Source organism: Ursus americanus, chromosome 5, assembly GCF_024610735.1.
Source record: "Ursus americanus isolate L20-20 chromosome 5, mUrsAme1.1.p, whole genome shotgun sequence".
NCBI lineage: Eukaryota > Metazoa > Chordata > Mammalia > Carnivora > Ursidae > Ursus > Ursus americanus.
Window position 1 is genome coordinate 81725564 of NC_142131.1, and position 15428 is coordinate 81740991.

The 15428-nt window shown below is 38.2% G+C and overlaps 1 protein-coding gene across 1 annotated transcript; it reads right to left on the reverse strand.

Moving 5' to 3' along the window:
• Window positions 1-12435: 12435 nt before the first annotated feature.
• Window positions 12436-13431, reverse strand: LOC123780171 (olfactory receptor 2T8-like). Its single transcript, XM_045778958.2, has one exon. The coding sequence runs from the start codon at window positions 13429-13431 to the stop codon at window positions 12436-12438; it is 996 nt and encodes a 331-aa protein (XP_045634914.2).
• Between the last annotated feature and the right edge of the window lie 1997 nt (window positions 13432-15428).

Here is a 15428-nt window from a genome sequence, read left to right on the forward strand (position 1 = left end):
GAGTGAGGCTTGGATGGCTATGTATTTCCCCTTAGGACTGCTTTTGCAGTATCCCATATGGTTTGGACTGTTGTATTTTCATTCTCATTGGTCTCCATAAATTGTTTAATTTGATTTTTGATTTCCTGGTTTATTGAGTCATTCCTGAGCAGGATGGTTCTTAGTCTCCAAGTGTTTGAGTTTCTTCCAAATTTTTCCATATGGTTGATTTCCAATTTCAGAGCGTTGTGGTCTGAGAATATGCAGGGGATAATTTCAATCTTTTGGTATCTGTTGAGACCTGTTTTGTGTCCCAGAACATGGTCTATTCTTGAGAATGTTCCATGGGCATTAGAATAGAATGAGTATTCTTTGGGTGGGGTGTAGTGTTCTATATATATCTAAGAGGTCCAACTCGTCGAGTATGGCATTCAAAGCCTTTGATTCTTTGCTTAGTTTTTGCCAGGGTGTTCTGTCTATTTCTGAGAGTGGAGTGTTGAGGTCCCCTACTATTAATGTATTTTTATTTATATGTCTCTTTATTCTGGTTAAGAGTTGGCGTGTGTATCTTGTTTCTCCCCTGTTGGGGGCATATATTTTTATAATTGTCATATCCACTTGTTGAATACTTCCTTTAAGAATAATATAGTGACCTTATGCATCTCTAACTATAGTCTGTAGTTTAAAATCCAGTTTATCTGATATGAGAATTGCTACCCCAGCTTTCTTTTGAGGTCCATTTGTGTGAAAGATGGTACTCCATCCCCTTACTCTCAGTCTGAATGCATCTTTGGGTTCAAAATGAGTCTCTTGTATACAGCAAATGGATGGGTCATTTCTTTTTATCCAATCTGCAACCCTGTGGCGATTTAAGCAAGAATTTAAACCATTAATATTAAGACTGAGTACTGAGAGATATGCTTTTAATGCTGCCATGTTGTCAGTAAAGTCTTTGTTTGTATTGGCTGTGACTTTCGTTCTGTATCACTCTTGGGGCCTTTTTACTTTTATAGAACCCCCCGTAATACCTCCTGTAGGGCTGGATTTGTGGTTACGAAATTGGTTAGTGACTGTTGATTCTGAAATGTCTTTATTTCTCCATCAATTCTGAATGACAGCCTTGCTTGATAAAGGATCCTTGGCTGCATGTTTTTCTCTGAAAGAGCTTTAAAAATGCTCCCCCAACCCTTTCTCTCATTCCAGGTCTGTGTAGACAGGTCTGATGTAATTCTGATGCCTTTGCCTTGGTACGTGAGAAATTTCTTTGCCCTGGCCGCTTTCAATACTGTATCCTTGGATCTAATATTTGCGAAATGCACTATGACGTGACGTGGCGTAGGTTTGTCGTGGTTGAGCTTGGGAGGGGTCCTCTCTGCCTCTTGGACACGAATGTTTGTTTCCCTTGCTAGATTAAGGAAGTTTTCAGCTACAATTTGTTCAAATATCTCTTCTAGACCTCTGTTTTTCTCCACCCCCTCGGGGATGCCGATGATTCTAACATTGGATCGTTTCGTTGAGTCAGTAATCTCCCGTAGCCAACATTCGTGGGCGTGGATTTTTTTAAGGCCATCTTCTATTTTTATTTTTTCCTCTATTAACCCATCCTCCAATTCACTAACCCTTTCCTCCGCTTCGGTGACCCTGGCCCTCAGAGCCTCTAGTTTTGCCTGCATTTGGCTCATAGAATTTTTAATTTCTGTCAAATTCGCTCTTATTTCCGCCCTTAGGGATTCTATATTCTCAGTAACATTTTCCTTAATACTTTTTTCAAGTCTACTCATCATCTTGACCATTGTTACTCTGAATTCCATTTCTGATAATTTGGTTACATCCATATCCGTTACTTCTCTGGCAGAGGCCACAGACTCACTGTCTTTTCTTTGCTGGGGGGGGGGGGGCTTCTCCTTCTTGTCATTCTGATGAGGAGAGGTTGCGGGGTTGTCCAGAGCCCAAATTATTGACTGGGTCCCAGGCCGTGCCCCTTGTTTTATAGGGATCTTAGAGATGTGGGCTTCTTCTTTAAAGATTTTATTTATTTACTTATCTGAGAGAGGGAGACAGACAGTCAGCAAGAACGGAACAGAAGCAGGGGAGTGAGAGAGGAAGAAGCAGGCTCCCAGTGGAAGAGCCCGATGAGGGACTCCTTTCCAGAATGCTGGGATCACGCCCTAAGCCGGAGACAGGCGCTCAATGACTGCGCCACCCAGGCGCCCTGGGTTGTGGGCTTCTTGATTTTTCAGCCTGCCTTCTGTGTTTTGGGGGAGGGGTCTGCCGCGCCGATACTCAGGCAACCCTGTTTGGTTAGGGTCTCCGTGTCCCCTGCAAGGGGGGATGGGGATGGGCACTCTCTGAGCTGGTATTTCCAGGCTTTTGCTCTCTGGCGGCTTTCCCTGGCGGTTGGCTATGCCTCTTCTGAGAGTCAGAGCAGCAGAGGCTGCATTGTCACAGAACAGAGGGATTGCGGCCCGTTCTCCACTGATGTTCTGGCCACTTTAACTCTGTTACTGTTGGTGCTGCTCAACCCTGCAGCGTCCCGGGATGTGCGCACCAACCCGTCGTCCCTGCCCTCACTTCCAAGGCTGGCGCGTCTCTGTCCTTTGTGTTTCTAATGCCGCCAGCCACCGGCCGCCCCGCATGCTCCTGGGTCTCCTGGTCTCAGTCTATGCCCGGTGAGCACACCTCGATTCCGGAGTTTCAGGAGAAGCCTGGTGGCGCGCGCACCCGGTTCAGGGTCTCAGTCTGCTGTTTCACAGGTGCCGACCGCGAGTCCGCCCGCTCCCCCGTGCAGGTGGCCCGCCAGCCGCCAGCCGCCCTGCGCGCACTCCGGGAGCTCCCGGTCTCAGTCTGGATCCCGTGAGCACACCGGGATTCCAGTGTTCCGGGAGATGCCTGGTGGCGCGCGTTCACGGCTCAGGGGTCTCAGTCCGCTCTCTCGCGGGTGCCCTCCGTGAGTCCGCCCGCTCCCCCGTGCAGGTGGCTGCCGCTTCCTGGCGCCCAAACGCGGCGGCTCCCTCCCCCTTCCGTTTATCTTCCGATATCTGTGCATGGTTTACAGCTCCCCTCTTGGTACCTCAATACTCAGCGCTGGAGATGTTCATTTGTAGAGATCCAGATGTATCTTCCTGCGTCTCAGGCTGATTCCGTGGTTATTTAAGCTGGTCTGTTACCTATCCAGCTCGACTCAGGGGACCGGCTGAAAAAGGGGTCCCCTACTCCTCCGCCATCTTAACTCCCCTCGGGCCATGGTGGATGTTTTTTTTTAAATATATTGTTGGACTCTGTTTGCTAGTATTTTGTTGAGGATTTTTGCATCTATGTTCATCAGCAATATGGTCCTGTAGTTATATTTTTCTTTGGCATTTTTATCTGGATTTGGTATCAGATAATATTGTCCTCATATAATTAATTTGGAAATATTTCCTCTTCTCTTTTTTGAAATACTTTGAGAAAGATAGGTATTAACCCTTCTTTAAATGTTTGGTAAAATTTGTTCGTGAGGCCATCTGGTTCTGTAATTTTGTTTGTTGAGAGTTTTTAGAGTAGTGATCCAATCTCATTGCTGGTAATCAGCCTACTCATTTTCTTTCTTTTTTTCCAGTTTTTAATTTAGTAGTTTGTGTTTTTCTAGGAATTTATCCATTCCTTGTAGGTTATCCAATTTGGTGCCAAATAATTTTTCACCATATTGTCTTACAGTTGTTTGTATTTCCATGATGTCGGTTGCTATTTCTTTTCTCTCATTTGTGCTTTTGTTTGAGCCTTCTCTTATTTTGTTTGTTTTTATTTTATTGTTGAGTGTGACTACTTTATTGTAGAATCTGATTGTTTATCAATTCTGTTATTCTATTCAAAGGAACCAACATCTGGTTTCACTGATCTCTGCTATGTTTCTTATATATGTTTCTTATATAATTTCTGCTCTAATCTTTATTATTTACTTTCTTCTGCTATTTTCCTTTATCTTTTTCTTTTTTAAAAAAATTCATTTAGATGTAAGGTTATGTTGTTTATTTGGGCTTTCTCTTGTTTCTTGAGGTAGTCCTGTATTGCAATAAACTTCCATTTTAGAACAACTTTGGCTGCATCCCGAAATTTTGGACCATTTTATTTTCATTTCTATTGGTTTCCATGTATTTTTTTATTTCTTCTTGATTTCATGGTTGACCCATTCATTGTGTAGTAGCATGTTATTCAACTTCCATGTATTTGTGCTCTTTTCATATTTTTTTATTATGGTTTATTTCCAACTTCATACCATTATGGTCAGAAAATATACATGGTATGACTCCGATTTTTTTTTAAAAATTGGGACTTGTTTTATGGTCTAATATATGATCTACTCTGGATAATGTTCCATGTGTGCTTGAAAAGAATGTATATTCTGTTTTAGAATTGAATCTTTTGAATATATCTGTTAAATTCATCTGGTTCAGTGTATCATTCAAATGCACTTTTTCCTTGTTTATTTCCCGTTTAGATGTTCTGTCCATTGATGTAAGTGGGATGTTAAAGTCCCCTACTATTATTGTATGACTATTGATTAGTTTCTTTATGTTTGCTATTATTTTTAATATATTTTGGTGCTACTGTACTAGCTGCATAGTTATTTACTATTATTATACTTTCTTGATGGATTTTATCTTTTATTATTATGTAGTATTCTTCTTTGTTCCTGTTGCAATCTTTGTTTTAAAGTCTATTTTGTCTAAGTATTGCTACTACAGCTTTCTTTGGTCATCCATTTACATGATTAATGTTTCTCTATCCCCTCATTCTCATTCTGCAAATGCCTTTAGGTCTGAATTTATTCTCTTGTAGTCAGTATATAGGCTGGTGCTATGTTTATTTTTTGTTTGTTTGTTTTGGTACTTTTTTCCTTATAGATTCTGACACCTTGTATTTTTTATTGGAATATTTAGCCCATGTATATTCAAAGTAATTTTTGATAGTTTGATTTTATTTATTACCATTTTGTTACCTTTTTTTTTTTTAGTTTTTCTCTGATCCTTTATCTTGTTTTCTTTTTTGGTTTGCTGAATTTCTTTAGTAATGTTTCAGTTTTCTTTCTCTTTATAGTTCACATATCTATTGCTGGCTTTTGATTTGTGGTTACCATTGGTTATGTATATAACATCTCAGGTATAAAGGACACTATATGAATTTGATGGTCACTTATATTTGAATCCATTCTTTACTCCTCTTCCCCAACCATATTTTGTGTATATGGTGTCATAATTTAAAAGATTTTATTTTGTGAATCCCTTGAATTATTTTGACAGACATACTTATTTTTACTGCATTTATGTTTCCTGCTTTTCATACTTTTACTTTGATTTATCCTTTCCACTCAAAGTGTCCCCTTTAACCTTCCTTCTAGGGTTCACATAGTTGTCATGATTCTTTTAGTTTTTGTTTGTCCGAGAAACTCTCTCTCTCTCTTTATATTCTCAAATATAGCCTTGCTGGGTAGATTTTTCTTTGCTGCAGATTTTTCCCTTTCAACTCTGTGAACTTACCATGCCACTCTCCTCTGGCCTGCAAGGTTGTTGGTAAAAAATCCTCTGATGTCTTATAGGCTTTTCCTTATATTGACTGTCTTCTTTTCTCTTGCTGATTTTATTTTTTTCTTTATTTCTCATTTTTGCCATTTTAATTACTAAATGTCTTGGTTAGACCTCCTTAGAATGATTTTGTTGGGAGATTTCTGCTCCTCCTGGATGTGAACATCTGTCCTATTCCTCAGATTAGAGATTTTCAGCTATTATTGTTTCAAATAAATTTTCTGCACACTTTTCTTTCTTTCTTCTGAGATCCTTATAATTTGAATGTTATTATGGTTGATGGAGTAAATGACTGTCCTTACTCTATTCCCATTTGCATAATCTAATTCTTATTAATTCCTGATCTTGATTACTTTTAATTATTCCATCTTCCATGTCATCCTTTCCTCTGCTTACTCTAGCCTGCTATTTATTCCATCACATGTATTTTTAATTTCAATAATTTTGTACTTCGTCCCTGATTGGTTGTCTTTTATATCTGTTTTAAGGTCTCACCAATGCCCTCCACTCTTCTCAAGTCCTGAGAGAACTTTATTATCATTACTTTAAATTCTCTATCAGGGATCGTAAAAAAGACAGTGGAGGAGTAGGGGTCCTTTTTTCACCTAGTCTCCTGAATCAAGCTGGATATATACCAGATCATCCTGAACACCCACAAAATCAGCCCCAGACTTAGGTAGATACATCTGGATCTCTACAAATGAACATCTCCGGTGCTGAGTAATGAGGTAAGGAGTGGGAGCCATGAATCTGTGCATAGATACAGGCAGATAAACAGAAAGGAGAGGGAGCTGCTGTGCTTGGGTGCCAGGAAGAGGTAGCCACCTGCACTAGGGAGTGGGCCAGACTTGCGGACTGGTAAACACCAAGAAAGCAGACTGAGACTGGGAGCTCGGGAGCACATGCACGACCAGACTGAAAACCAGAGCTCCAGAGTGCATGCAAACCACACTGAAATGAGGAGCTCAGGAGGGCATGCGAGAAACGAGGGCGGCTGGTGTTGTTAGAAGCACAAAGGAGAGAGAGGTGCAGCCCTGGGAGCGAGGACTGGGAGAGTGGCTGTGGGGCACACAACCAGGGACACTGCGGGGTTTTTAGCAGCACCAACAGAAACAGAGTAAAATTGGCCGGGAGAGCTCAGTGGAGAGCAGGCAGTGATCTTTCTGTTCTGAGACAGAGGCTACGATATGGCCACTATGGCTCTGACTCTCAGAAGAGTCACAGAAAACTGCCAGGGAGAGCTGCCAGAGAACAAAAGCCTGGAAATACCACTTTGTATTGTGTCCATTCCCTGCCCCCACATGGAACAGGGCAACTCTACCCAAACAGGGTTGCCTGAGTATCAGTGTGGCAGGCCCCTCCCCCAGAAGGCAGGCTGAAAAATCAAGAAGCCCACATCCCTAACGTCCCTATAAAACAAGTGCACACTGCCTGGGTCCTGGTCAATAATTTCAGCACTGTACATCCCCACAACTGCTCCTCATCAGAATGACAAGAAGGAATCCCCAACAAAGAAAAGAAACAGAGACTGTGGCCTCTACCACAAAACTAATGGATATGGATATAACCAAATTGTCAGAAATGCAGTTCAGAGTAACAATGGTCAAGTCACATATTTTCAACAATCCACAATTTGATATGTTGATGACAACTTAGTAAAAGATCCTAAGTAAGATGGGTGGTCAGAATAGATATAAAACAGGACCCATCAATATGCTGTCTACGAGAGCCCTAAGGAAACCTGCAGATCTAATATAAGGTGTTGGAAATGCATTTATCATACAAATGGCTGCCAAAAGAAAGCCAGGGGCACCCAGCTGGCTCAGTCAGTAAATAATCTGACTTTGGCTTAGGACACGGTCTCAGGATCCTGGGATCTAGTCCTGCATCAAGCTCCCTGCTCAACAGGGAGTCTGCTTATCACTCTCCCTCTGCCTCTCCCCATGTTGATGCTCTCTCTCTTTCAAATAAATAAATAAATAAATAAATAAATAAAATCTTTAAAAATTATTAATTTTTTTTAAAAAGAAGAAAAAGAAAGAAAGAAAGCCAGGGTAACAAACTAGATTTTTTTTTAAAGGGGGACAGAGCTTGAACTCATGACTAGGATATCAAGTCCCGAAGTGAGATAACCATCAGATGCTTAACCAATTGAGCCACCCAAAACAAGTTCAGACAAATTATATTTTAAACCAGAGTGTAACAAGAGACAAAGAAGGGCACTCTATCATAATAAAAGTGTCTATCTGACAAGAAGATCTAACAATTTTAAATATTTATGTGCCCAATTTGGGAGAACCCAGGTACATAAAATAATTAAAAACAAACATGAAGGAACTCATTGATAATAATAGAATAATAGTAGAGGACTTTAACCCTCACTTACAACAATGGACAGGTCATTTAAGAAGAAAATCAAAAATAAAACAATGGCTTTGAATGACAAACTGGAGTAGATGGACATACCAGAAATATTCAAAACACCACAATATAAATCACCAGAATAAATATTCTTTGTGAGTGTACATGGGATATTCTCCAGAATAGATCACATAATAGGTCACAAATCAGGCTTCAATAAACACAAAAATATTTAGATCATACGATGCATATTTTCTGACCACAAGACTATGAAACTTGAAGTCAAGCACAAGAAAACTTTTGGAAAGACTACCAGTACAAGGAAATTAAACAACATGCTAAAAAAGAATGAATGTGTCAACCAGAAAACTAAAGAAATTTTTAAAAAATACATGGAAACAAATGAAAATGAAAACACAATAGTCCCAGAATTTGGGGATGAGTAAAAATGATCCTAATAGGGAAATACATAGCAATATAGTCCTACCACAAGAAACAAGAAAAATCTCCAATAAACAACACAACTTTACACCTAAAGGAACAACAAAGGCTAAAGCCATCAGAAGAAGGAAAATAATAAGATTACAGAAGAGATAAATGATACAGAAACTAAAATTAATAATAATAATAAAGTAAAAAAATAAAACCAAAACAAACAAACAAAAAAAAGCCAAACTTACACCCAGTAGAACAGATCAATGAAACCAAGAGCTGGTTCTTTAAAGTTATTAATAAAATTGATAAACCCCTACCAGACATTTTTTAAAAGATTTTATTTATTTATTTGACAGAGAGAGAGAGAGAAGAGAGAGAAGGCACGCAAGCAGAAAGAGATGTTGGTTCCTGGTGAAACAGGAGCCCGATGTGGGACTCGATCCCAGGACCCTGGGATCATGACCCAAGCTGAAGGCAGACACTTAAGTGACTGAGCCACCTGGGCATCCCACCCCCTACCAGACTTACTAAAAAGAAAAGAGAAAGGGCCCAAATCAATTAAACAACAAATGAGAGAGGAGAAATCAAAACCAACACCACAGAAATACAAATAATTACAAGAGAATATTATGAAAATTTATGTGTCAAATAATTGGACAATCTGGGAGAATTGGATAAATCCTTTGACACATATAAATTACCAAAACCAAAGCAGGAAGAAATAGGAAACTTGAATAGACAAATAACCAACAAAGAAATTGAATCAGCAATCAAAAATCTTGCAAGAAACAAAAGTCTAGGGCCACGTGGCTTCATAGGTGAATTCTACCAAAAACTTAAATAGTTAATACTTATCTTTCCCAAACTACACCAAAAAATAGAAGTGGAAGGAAAACTTCAAAATTCATTCTGTGTGACTAGCATTACCCTGATTCCAAAACTAGAGAAAGCCCAAAATATGGAAAGAGCCCAAATGTCCATTGACAGATGAATGGATAAAGAAAATATAGTCTATATATACAATGGAATATTACTCAACCATCAAAAAGAATGAAATCTTGCCATTTGCAACAACGTGGATGGAACTAGAGGGCATTATGCTAATCAAAATTAGTCAGTCAGAGAAAGACAAATATATATGATTTCACTCATACGTGGAATTTAATTAACAAAACAGATGAACATATAGGAAAGGAAGGAAAAATAAAATAAGATGAAAATTGAGAGGGAAACAAACCATAAGAGATGCTGAACTCTAAGAAACAAAATAAGGGTTGCTGGAGGGGAATTGGGTACAGGAAAGGGATAATTGGGTGATGGGCATTAAAGAGGGCACTTGTAAAAAGCACTGGGTTTTATATGCACTGCTGAATCACTACATTCTACCTCTGAAACTAATTAAAAAAATTATCAACAAAATACTAGCGAATAAAATTCGGCAATACATTAAAAGAATCATTCACCAAAATAAAGTGGGATTTATTCTTAAGCTACAAGGGTGGTTCAATATTTGCACATCAATCAATCTAATACACAATGTTAATAAAAGTAAGGATAAGAAACATTTGATTCTCTCAATAGTTGAGGAAAAAATGGCCAAGTACAATATTAATTAATGGTAAATACTCTCAACAAAGTAGGGATAGAGGGAACATACTTCGATGTAATAAAGGCCATATAACAAAACAAAACAAAACAGAACAAACAAAATAAAACAAACAAACCCACAGCTAGTACCATCCTCAATGGGGAAAAACAGAGCTCTTCATCTATGGTCAGGGACAACATAGGCATGTCTACTCTCACCACTGTCATTTAACATAGTGATGGAAGTTCTAGCCACTTCAATCAAGCAGCAAAAGGAAATAAAACACACCCAAATCAGAAAGGGGAAAAAATCAAACATTCACTCTTTGCAGATGACATGATATTCTATACAGAAAACTCAACAGACTCTGCCAGAAAATTGCTAGAACTGATACACAAATTCCTTAAAGTTGCAGGACACAAAATAAATGTACAGAAATCAGTTGCATTTCTATACACCAATAACGAAGTAGTAGAAAGAGCAATCAAATAATCCATTCCACTTACAATTGACTAAAAACCATAAGATACAAAGGAATAAAGCTAACCAAAGATGTAGAAGAGATGTATTCTGACAACTATAAACACTGATGAAAGATACTGAAGATGACACAAAGAAATGGAAATACATCCCATCCTCATAGATTTGAAAAACAAATATTATTAAAATGTCTATACTAACCAAAGCAATCAACATATTTAATGCAATCCCTATCAAAATACCACCAACATTTTTCACAGAACTATAACAAAGAATCTTAAAATTGGTATGGAACCACAAAAGACCCTGAATAGCCAAAGTAATCTTGAAAAATGAAAGGAAAGCTGAAGGCATCATAATTCTAGACTTCAAGTCATATAAAAAATCTGCAATGATCAAGATAATATGGTACTGGCACAAAAACAGACACATGGATCCATGGAACAGAATAGAAAACCCAGGAATGGGCCCACAAATATATGGTCAAACTAATTTTCAACAGAGTAGGAAAGAATATCCAATGGAAAAAAGTCTCTTCAACATATAGTCTTGGGGAAACTGGACAGCACCGTATAGAAGAATGAAACTGGACCACTTTGTTACATCATATGTAAAAATAAATTCAAAATAGATGAAAGACCTAAATGTAAGACAGGAAAATATCAAAATCCTAGGGAAGAGCACAGGCACTCACATGTTTAACATTGGCTGTAGCAACTAGATATGTCTCCTGATGCAAGGGAAACAAAAGCAAAAATAAACTATTGGAACTTCATCAAGATGAAAATCTTCTACATAGTGAAGGAAACAATCAACAAAATTAAAAGGCAAGCTACAGAATGGTAGAAGAGATTTGCAAATGGCATATCTGATAAAGGGTTAGTATCAAAAATCTATAAATAACTTATCAAACTCAACACCTAAAAAACAAATAATCCTGTTAAAATGAGCAAAGACATGAAATAGACATTTTTCCAAAGAAGACATACAGATGGCTAGCAGACACATGAAAAGATGAACATCACTCATCATGAGGTAAATACAAATCAAAACTGCAATGAGATACCCCACACACCTGTCATAATAGATAAAATTTACAACACAGGTAACAAAAGGTAGTTGGTGAGGATGTTGGTGAGGATTGAGAAAGGGGAACCCTCTTACACTGTTGGTGGAAGGCAAAGTGGTGCAGACATTCTGGAAATAAGTATGGAGGTTCCTCAAAAAGTTGAAAGTAGAACTATCCTATGACCCAGCAATTGCACAACTAAGTATTTTCTAAAATAATACAAAAATGTTAATTTGAAGTAATACATGCAGCCCCAAATATTTATCCCAATATTAACAATAGCCAAATTATGGAGCCCTAATGTCCATCAACACATTCATGAATAAAGAACTTATAGTGTGTGTGTGTGTATGCCATAAATTTTATGAAATCTCGCAAATTGCAATGAACTGAATGAAGGTATAGAGTATTATGCTAAGCCAAAAAAGTCAGTTAGAGAAAGACAAATACCATATGATTTCACCATATGTGGAATGTAAGAAAAAAACAGATGAACATAGCAGTTAAAAAGAGAGAGAGAGAGATCGAGGGACTGAGAGATAGAGAGTGAGAGAAAGAGGGGGGCAAACCAGGAAACAGACACTTAACTTTACAGAATAAACTGATGGTTACTTGAGGGGAGGTGGGTGAGGGATGGATTAAATAGGTAATGGGGATTAAGGAGGGCATATGTTCTGATGAATACTGGATGATACATACAAATTTTGAATCACTAAATTCTATATCTGACATTAGTATTACACTGTATGTTAACTAACAGGTTTAATAAAAAATTGAAAAAAATGTTTAAAATAATATAAAATAATGATTATACATGAAAAAAACCAAAATATACAGTTTTGTCTGCATTTCAAAGTTTAATAGTACCAGTTATAGATATAAGGCATATATAAATTTTCTCTAGGAAACCTGACATAATCAGTTTTGTACAAGCTTGAAATTTGGGGTAAATTAATGTAATCTTAGTCATTATTTAAGGCAGCACATTGACCCATACACTTTCTCAGTGCTCCCTTGACTTCACTATTCCTCAGACTGTAGATAATGGGGTTCAACACTGGGGTGAAGATAGTATAAAAGGCTGATACTACTTTATCATGGTTAGCTGACCTATACGATTTGGGTCTCATGTAGATAAAAATAGCAGCTCCATAAAAGAGTCCCACCACACAGAGATGTGAGGAGCAGGTGGCAAAAGCCTTCTTGCGGGCTTCTCTAGAATGCATCTGGAGAACTGCTGCAAGGATGAGACTATAGGAAATCAGGATGAGAGAAATTGGGACCAGGAGCATTAATACACAGCAAATGTACATCACATACTCAAAAACAACTGTGTCAGCACAAGCCAAACGCACCAGAGTAGGGGCCTCACAGAAGAAATGATCGATCTCATGTGCACCACAGAATGGAAAACCCAGGGTAGCAGCTGCCTGCATGATCCCATCAGCTGCCCCCAGGAACCAAGACCCCATAGTCATTCTCAGGCATAATTGCCAGCTCATGAGAATGGGGTATCTCAGTGGGTGGCAAACAGCCACATAGCGGTCATAGGACATGGCTGCTAAGAGGAAGCACTCACCACCTGCCAAAGTGAGGAGGAACAAAATCTGTAACCCACAGCCAGCATGGGAGATAGACTTCTTGCCCATCAAGTAGTCAGCTGCCATTTTGGGCACAACGGTACAGACCAGCATCATGTCCATGAGGGAGAGTTGGCTCAGTAGGAAGTACATGGGTGTGTGGAGCTGGGCATCCTGGTGAATCAGGAAAATCATGAGGGCATTGCCTACTAGAGAGGTGAAGGCAATCGTCAGAACCATCACAAAGAGAAATAGGTGGGCTCCTGTGTGATTAAAGAGTCCTAGGAGAATGAAATCTGAGGTGGTGTTCCAGATGTTCATGATTTCAAACAGGAGTGATGCTGCAAATGAAGAAACAGATGACAGAGCTTTCATCATTTATAATGCTCTATTTCAAATACATTTTTCATTAAAAGTATTTGTGTGAAAATGTTGAAGCTATTCTAAATCTTTCACCTGTGATTTCCAAAGACTTTTTAATTTGGACATGTTAGTTTTGTCTTTTTAAAAATTTTTCATTATAAACAATTCTCAGGTTTAGTTGGTGCTATTGGTGTGATGAATAAAATTTCTTGATAAGTAGAAGCTGATTGTAAGCATGTATTTGTGCTACCTGATACCAAGGTAATAGAGAAGAAGTAAAATATCCACTTTGTCAATTATATTTGTGTGTGCTTTTATCATGCATAATCAACATTCTTAGCAGCTGAATAAATCAATGTGTTCAGCAATATAAAAGCTAGGTACTTGTTAATGAGGGCTATACATATCTAAGATACCACAATTTATTGAAACTTAGCTAAATCAGATAATTTTTCCTGATATTTATTAATCTGGGAAAGCATTTTTACTTTCCAGAAATGTTATATTTTCATGTGTAGTAACTGTAAGGAATTAGTCTGTAGATAGCATAACAATTTAGAATTGTTAGTATATTTAATTTGACTTTATCAAATTATGCACTGAATATAATAATTGCCTTCTTAGAATATGTTCTCCAATGCAAAACTTTAATACTAAATGCAACATTTCATTAACTGTATAAAAGAATTTTGTGTAATAATACTGGTTCCCCTAAAATTCACAGAGACACAATATTTTGGGGGGATAGGAGAAAATAAAACCTATTAGTACCAATATAGAGATTAATCTCTAAAGACATTTTCATCCTTCATCTGCTAGTACTGAAACTCTTCTAGCTTGTTGAATGAATAAGGTCATACTTGAAGAGATGAAGATGCAAATTCAATCTCAAAGATGCATTCTTTTTTTTTTTTAAGATTTTATTTATTTATGTGACAGAGAGACAGCCAGGGAGAGAGGGAACACAGCAGGGGAGTGGGAGAGGAAGAAGCAGGCTCCCAGCGGAGAAGCCCGATGTGGGGCTCGATCCCAGGACTCTGGGATCATGCCCTGAGCGAAAGGCAGATGCTTAACAACTGCGCTACCCAGGCGCCCCTCAAAGATGCATTCTAATTCAATGGAATGGCATGACAGGAATCTACCTCTTCCATGGTCATTTGATTTTCCCCCAATTTACATATGACTCCTGCACTGGAATGCCAATCAATGTAAAGAAATTACAAAAAAAAAAAACTGTCTCAGTCCCTAACTCCATTGCTTCAGCATCACCACTGTACTGAAAGCATTGTACTTCAGGATTTTAGTTGGCTGATTCAAAGTTAAACATAGAAACACACCTCCTCTTCACAAATACATACTGCATTTCTCAAAACTTTGTTATCTGCACACCCTCAAATGTGTAAAACTTGAATTCTGCACATCTAGGAACTGTATGAATTCCCTAATAATGTGTCTGTCTTGTGCTTTTCTGAAGGAACTAAAAACCCTCCTAAAAGGGTGGCTACATGACTCAGTTAATTTTCAGATACTTGATCTCAGCTCAGGTCTTGATCTCAGGGTAGTCACTTTGAGCCATGCACTGGGCTCCACAGTGGGGATGGAGCCTACTTAAAAAACAAAGCAAAACAAAACAAAAACCACATTCCTAACTCATTTATTTGACTTGAAGCCTTCTTATCTCCATTATTCTAAACTCTTTCATTTTGAAGAATGTTAAAACTTGCATAAAAGTCAATCTGTAATATAACTGCAGGGTGTTGGGTAGGTTTCTTAAAACAACTTTTACTATAATCTTATCCATTTTTAAATGCACTGTCACTACAGTGGCATTATGTATATTCACATTATTCTGCAATCATGATCAATATATATCTCCAGGACACTTCATAATCAATATAGAAACTCTGTGCCCATTAAACAAGGATTTCCTGTTTCTCCATGTCCCTGGAAACTGGCAACCACCATTCTACTATTCTGGCTACATACAATTGACTACTATAGGATCTTTAGTT